Source organism: Nanorana parkeri, unplaced genomic scaffold, assembly GCF_000935625.1.
Source record: "Nanorana parkeri isolate BGI_ZX_2015 unplaced genomic scaffold, ASM93562v1 scaffold2430, whole genome shotgun sequence".
Taxonomy (NCBI): Eukaryota; Metazoa; Chordata; class Amphibia; order Anura; family Dicroglossidae; genus Nanorana; species Nanorana parkeri.
Genome location: NW_017308698.1, coordinates 26,298 through 33,381, shown reverse-complemented (window position 1 = coordinate 33,381; position 7,084 = coordinate 26,298). Strand labels below are relative to the sequence as shown.

At 48.5% G+C, this 7,084-nt stretch overlaps 2 protein-coding genes across 2 annotated transcripts in view; both read left to right on the top strand.

Moving 5' to 3' along the window:
• The first annotated feature begins 415 nt into the window (after positions 1–415).
• The window catches only part of LOC108801664 (zinc finger protein OZF-like), a 12,754-nt gene continuing 6,085 nt past the window's right edge, over positions 416–7,084 (top strand). Inside the window, exon 1 of the mRNA XM_018573567.1 lies at positions 416–977. Within this exon, the coding sequence (XP_018429069.1) occupies positions 416–977 (562 nt within the window). The remainder of the gene's footprint in view (positions 978–7,084) is intronic.
• LOC108801663 (zinc finger protein 25-like) overlaps positions 529–7,084 on the top strand; it is a 21,500-nt gene continuing 14,944 nt past the window's right edge. Inside the window, exon 1 of the mRNA XM_018573566.1 lies at positions 529–539. The gene's annotated coding sequence lies outside the window, so the exon portion shown is untranslated. The remainder of the gene's footprint in view (positions 540–7,084) is intronic.

Below are 7,084 nucleotides of genomic sequence, written 5' to 3'. Positions count from 1 at the left end.
GGAGGAGTCCCAGCTGGTTGGGACCTCCACAGAGAACATCTGCTCCCTCAGATCTCCTGATCCAGATGGAATGTTGAGTGAAGTCATCTAACCCTCTCATATCTCTCCATCATGTGTTTCTATGTTTCCAGGACACGCCATGGAGAAACCCTCAAAGGATCCTCTGACTTTATCTCCAGGTTGTAAAATGGAAGATGAGGACATCACAGCAGATTGTGCGGGAGAAGAGACAATGAGCTCAGCTATGGATGGTGGACTTCACAGTGTGGATAGACCATGGGATCCCTCTGACTCTGAGCAACCTCGTCCTGTGGGGGATGGTGCCGGAATTCAGGGGGAGAAGAAATTTTTCTGTCCTGAGTGTGGGAAAAGTTTTATCTCTGAATCAACTCTTTGTGTTCATCTGAGTTCTCACATGGGTGACAAGTTTCTTTACTGTTATGACTGTGGGAAATGTTTTCTTCGTAAATCAGACCTTGTCACACATTACCGATCTCACATGGGGGAGAAACCATATTCCTCTTTTAGGTCTAGAAAATGTTTTTCACAGATGTCCAGTATATTTAGACATCAGAGATTTCACCCAGGGGAGAAGCCGTACTCCTGTCCTGAGTGTGGGAAATGTTTTTCAAAGAAGTCCCATCTAAACGCACATCAGAGGTCTCACACGGGCGAGAAGCCGTATTTCTGTTCGGAGTGTGGAAAACATTTTTCACGGAAGTCAAATCTGACCGTACATCAGATATGCCACACGGGTGAAAAACCATTTTCCTGTCTTGAGTGTATGAAATGTTATCCACGGAAATCAGACCTTGTTAGACATCAAAGATCTCACACGGGGGAGAAGCCGTATTCCTGTCACGAGTGCGGGAAATCTTACTCAAGGAAATCAGACCTTGTCATACATCAAAGATCTCACACAGGGGAGAAGCCGTATTCCTGTCCTGTGTGCGGGAAGTGTTTTTCACAGAAGTCCAGTCTTAACACACATCTTAACACACATAAGAAGTCCCATAAACGTTAAAAGTCGTATTCCAGTCCTGAGAGTGGAAATCTTGCACAAGGGAGAAGCTGTATTCTTTTCCTGAGTATGGATGAGCCAAAAGTAGTCAGGTTCAGTTTTCGGGACAGTTGGTGCTTTCGGCTAAAGTGCGGAAACAATCCATAATTTGAAAATTGTTGTTAAGGGGGAAGAGAGTCTTGTGAGGCTGCATAAAGGGCAACATTGGAAAATGAGGGGATGCATCAAAGCTGTATGTGCTTTTACAGAACATTACAATGCTCAGGGACAGCATCGGCCACACCGCGTTCCGGCATCACATACTAAAGATTACATTTGTAATAATATTCCTCGCTCGTCCATTATTACTTATTACTTATAAACAGCAACAGTGACCCATCGTTATTTTTTAAAAATGTTTTCCTTGGAAAGACAACGGAAAAATGTTACAGATTTCGAGCTCGTCCCTCTTCAGCCTTTGTTGAGAGGCCGCAACTTCTGAGGGTGAGAACAGGCAGATTGCATACGGAAGTAACACATTTTTGTACTTTTTCACATCTTAGAGACGTTTAAGTCTATTTGTATAGGAAGGAGCAGGCAGATTCCATCCAAAAATATTCAATTAGACTTTACATTTTTGAGACAGAATATAAAAATTGTGCAGATTTGCTGCATAGAATGTCATCCTTTTCAATAGGTGGCAATTCCAGAGGGAGCGATCAGGCACGTTTCAGTCATAGATATAAAATGCACTGTACTTGTTCTGAAACAGAATATTAACATTGTGCAGATTTGCTGCATAGAATGTCATCCTTTTCAATAAGAGGCAATTCCAGAGGGAGCGATCAGGCACGTTTCAGTTATAAATATTAAAATGCACTGTACTTGTTCTGCATCAAAGCAATAAATATGGCTTATTGAGGAGCAGCACGCAGGAACATGAAGTGTTGTCCTTTTTTAATTCTTATGCAACAAAATACAGCACAACCATTAATGGACTTTGCATGCAGCCAGGAGGATGAGCGAGGAGAGACAGCCAGGGGAGAGAATGAGGAGAGAGAGCGCATGGAGAAAGAGCCAAGAGAGTGAGGAGAGACAGCCAGGAGAAAGTTAGGTGAGAGCCAGGAGAAAGAAAGGAAAGACAGCCAAGAGAGAGAAGAGACAGTAGGGAGAGACAGCCAGGAGACAGGAGAGACAGCCAGGAGGATGAATGAAGAGAGACTGCCAGGAGAGAGAGTGAGATGAGAGAACAAAGAGAGATAGCCAGGGTAGAGAATGAGGAGAGACAGCCAGGAGAAAGCGCATGGAGAAAGAGCCAAGAGAGAGCCAGGAGAGAGTGAGGAGAGACAGTCAGGAGGATGAATGAGGAGAGACAGCCAGGAGAGAGTGCATGGAGAAGAAGCCAAGAGAGAGTGAGGAGAGACAACCAGGAGGATGAATGAGGAGAGACAACCAGGAGACAGTGCATGGAAAAGAAGCCAAGAGAGAGTGAGGAGAGACAGCCAGGAGGAAGGTTAACAGTTTCCCCTGCACCATGTTTTCCAGGTACTTCTTATTTTGCTCTCTGTGATGGCAGGATGAGCGCTGTGACTTTCTTCTTATGACATGGATCCAAGAGGGTGGCCATGCAGTAATGGTCCCTTTCCTTGAGGGCACAAATCCTGGGGTTCTTTCACAGGCACCGGACAATAAAATATTTAAATTACCTGAGGCAGAGGAACCAGAGTCCTCGGGGTCTCTGAGGACATATCATTAACCTCAGCTATCTCCCCCCGACCATGTACAACTCCTCTGGGTTGTGGGGTTAAAACTCAGGCCTGGAAGCTTGCCCCATGTCCTCCTCCTACTCAATGCTTGCACCGCAACTTTACTCCTCGTTTTCCTTTTGTGCCTGGTGCGGTCTCACAGGAAAGGAGGTTGGATGAAGCGAGCCCGGGGACACCAGGAAGTTCTCTTGCTGCTGTGACTCCAGTTCCTCGTCTATTACACTATTCAGTGTGCGCTCCAGCAGGAACAGTGTCAGTGATGCATTCATTGCCATGACTCGCTGTCCTGGTCGCCTCCTCAAATTGTGACAATATTGTAATGGCATCATGAATGAGGAGCTTCCAATACCGTGGAAACCCTTTACACCTTGAAGTGAGTCTTCTGGTCCTGCTCTAATTAGACCGGACATAACTAAAACTAGTGATGCACCGATACCGGTATGTTGGTACCGAGTACGAGTACCGATAATTTTTTTCCGGTACTCGTCGATACCAGTTACCGAGTAACGGAAGTCCCATTCAGGAAACCAGGTGGCGTGTAATGACTCGCCACCTGGCTTCCTGATTAGCCGGGAAGCCGGGCAGTGTGTAAAGAGTCGCCACCCGGCTTCCCGATTAACAAGAAAGTCCCCTCTTACCTTGGTATGTGCAGCCTGTCATCCCCCAGGGGCCTCTCCAGCGAGAACGCGGCATTCGTCCGGTACCCAGCCGGAGCCGTCTAGCCGGCCAATCAGGAGGCCGGGCACCGTGTAATGACGCGACGCCCTGCTCTGATTGGCCGGGAGGCCGGCTCCATGCTCTCTTGTCATGAGATGACGAGGGAGCACGAAGCCAGCTTCCCGGCCAATCAGAAAGCAGGGCGTCGCGTCATTAGACGTCGCCCGGCTTCCTGATTGGACGGCTCGGGCTGGGTGCCTGACGAAGGAGAGGACCCCGGGGGATGACAGGCTGCACATACTAAGGTGAGGTAACCTTACCTCACGAGGCCAGCTTCCTGTCAATCGCGAAACCGGGCAGCGTGTAATGACGCGCTTCCCGGCTTCCTGATACCGGAAGTACTCGTGCCAGGCATCGGAGCATTTAGGCGAGTACGAGTACTTGCCCAAATACTCAGAATCGGCACCGATATCGATACTAGTATCGGTATCGGTGCATCCCTAACTAAAACTCTTGTCCATCAAGGCTGATGTCTAATCCATGGGAGTCGGTGCCTTATTCAGTCCCCGAGTGGTGGTAGGTGCCCCTGCTCCTTCTTCTCTAGGGAGGTCTCACTGGCAGTGAAGAACTATTCCACACAAAATCAATACCTGCTCTCTGTCACACTGCTTCTTCAGGAGTGGTGATATCTCCTGGTGGGATCGCCTCAAGTTTACGCTGACCCCAAAAACCTCCAGTACTTACAAACTGCTCGCCGTCTAAATCCCAGACAAGTCCATTGGTCCTTGTTCTTCTCTCGTTTTGACTTTGTGATCATTTTCAAGCCAGCGGATGTCCATCTCCAAAGCCGATGCACTCTTGTGTTCCTTGGATTCTCAAGATTCCGAAGTTCCAGGAAGGCCAGAAATTATTTATTTCACTCTCATCCTGCCTCTGACTTCTATTTGGGAATCTGCTATTCCCCCAGGAAAGATTCTAGTGCCCCCGGAGCGAATGACTTACCTCTTGCATAGGGTCCTGGTGCCCTCATTTCCTTGCCTACAATGGTGGCCAAATCTTTGAAAGGACACGGGGGACTACATTAGAGCATGTGAAAGTTGTTCCAAAACCAAGTCTCCTACGCATGCGCCTGCAGGTCTTGTTCTACCACTACCAGTTCCTAGTGAGCACTGGCACCATGCGTCTATAACTCTCTTCTACTGTCCAATGGCTGTACGGTAATTCGAGTAGTGGAAGACCGCTTTTTGAATATGGCAGATTTCATAATGCTTTCTTCATTGTCTTCAACTCCTGCCCTGGGACCCATCTTCCATCGGGAGATTTTCAGGCTTCGCGGCATTCCTATTCACTCTCTTTAAGTCCTTCAATATCACCTTATGGTTTTCCGTAGCCTACCATCTACAGGCCAGTGAACAAACCATGTCCTAGTGTCTCACCATCATGAAGGCTGGGTTGTCCCCCTGCCTTAGGCAGAATTTGCTCATAATAACCATCATTGTGCCAGAACCAAAGCCTAACCCATTCTTCAATGTCAACATCCAGCATCCAGGTCTTCCCTTGCCGATTCCCCCAGGCAAGACTCTAATGCCTCCGAAGCTAAAAACTTAACTCTTGGATAGGGTCCCAGTGCCCTCATTTCTTTCCTGCCTACAATGGTGGACAAATCTTTGAAAGGACACGGGGGACTACAGTAAAGCATGTGAAAGTTGTTCCAAAACCAAGTCTCCTATGCATGCGCCTGCAGGCATTGTTCTACCACTACCAGTTCCTAGTGAGCCCTGGCACCATGCGTCTATAACTCTCTTCTACTGTCCAATGGCTGTACGGTAATTCGAGTAGTGGAAGACCGCTTTTTGAATATGGCAGATTTCATAATGCTTTCTTCATTGTCTTCAACTCCTGCCCTGGGACCCATCTTCCATCGGGAGATTTTCAGGCTTCGCGGCATTCCTATTCACTCTCTTTAAGTCCTTCAATATCACCTTATGGTTTTCCGTAGCCCTTTTATCAACAGACCAGTGAACAAACCATGCCCTGGTGCAGGGGTAGCAAACCTCCGGCTCGCCAGCTGTGATGAAACTACAAATCCCACGATGCATCTCTCTTCGGGAGTCATGTCTGTGGCTGTGAGAATCTTGCAATGCCTCATGGGATTTGTAGTTCCACCACAGCTGGAGGGCCGGAGGTTTGCTACCCCTGCCCTAGTGCCTCACCACCATGAGGGTTGGGATGTCCTCCTTTACAAAACACAAAAATTCCTCAGCCTGCCAGCCGGCCTGCAACCAAACAAGTAGCCCTGTCAACAGTATGCGTTAAAATCAGAGGTTTAGTTGCACAAACTTTTGGCCAAAAATATGTAGAAGCCGCACCGCCGCGCCAAGGCACCTCTGCAAAGTGCGGTCCTAACTCTATGTATCCAAGTCTCCAAGTGTCAGCATATTAATGCAGTCGATAAATTACATGCAGGTGTACCTGGAGGTAGCCTACTCCTCCTAATAAGGTGCAGGGACGCACTGGAGGCCCAGCAACCAAAAAATGCAAACCACACTTTGCAGAGGTGCCTTGGCGCGGCGGTGCGGCTTCTACGGCGGCAGTGCGGCTTCTGTATTAGAAGGGCAAGGAGCCCTTCTAATACAGAATAACAGAGCTAGTGCTCAGGGGAGCGGCTGATTCTGGGGGGGAATCTCATAAAACATCAAGAAGCAGCATCCGTTGTTAATGATTTCAATGGTTTACAGTCATTTTGACCTCAATATCACTTTTAAGGCCATGCCAGGCTAATTTCCACCACCACATCCTGGGGATCAGCAGCCATTTCCCATCTGCTGAGGGTTCTTCGCAGTGCCAGAGGTGGAACATGGTAAAAGAGAAGGGGGATCCCATCTGTACCGGGGTACAGGGCCCTGCTATGATCGGCCCGGCTGCTCTGCTGGGGGAGGTGGACAGCTGTCCGCTGGGTACTTCTGATGAGGGGGTGATCCGCATCACCCATTCCGCCACTGCCTGAGCCTTCTTTTAGATGAATAGGGCACCACGGGGCTTGCAAAGCAGCATGGGAAGGTTTCATCAACATAGGTCCCTGCAAGCCAATTTCTCCTCAGCACATTCAGAGGCTAATGATGACTAAGTTTGAAATCAGCTTTGCTGCAAAAAGAAAGGCGTCAGAACTCCTCCGCTCATCCCGACCAATGATATATTTCCGTCTTCTTTATTGGGAGTGGGAATGACTCCCAGGGATCTCAAGTCTCCCTGATGTAGATAGCGGCTCCCTGATGTCCGCGAGAGAGGCATTTTCTCCCTGAAAGCTTTACTCTGAGTAAACCTTTCCTCTCTGTCTATAAGGAAATACAGAACATAACACAGCACAAGGCCGTGTTCACACTACGAGGCTTTTCTCGGGGCTTCAGTTCTCCTGAGCTCCACAAGGTGGAGACCTCACCTATATCGACAGGAAGTCTCTATGACACCCACAGACAGGAAGTCTCTATGACACAAACTGGAAGTGATGTCAGGCACAGACAGGAAGTTCCGGGTGAGAGGTGAAGTTGGGAGGAAGTAGAGAGGAGATATTGCTGGAACTGGCAGGAGAGGAGGTAATAAGATATTATTTTATATATACACCCAGTGCCCCCCCCCCCCCCCTTCCCGGCCCGCCCGCCCC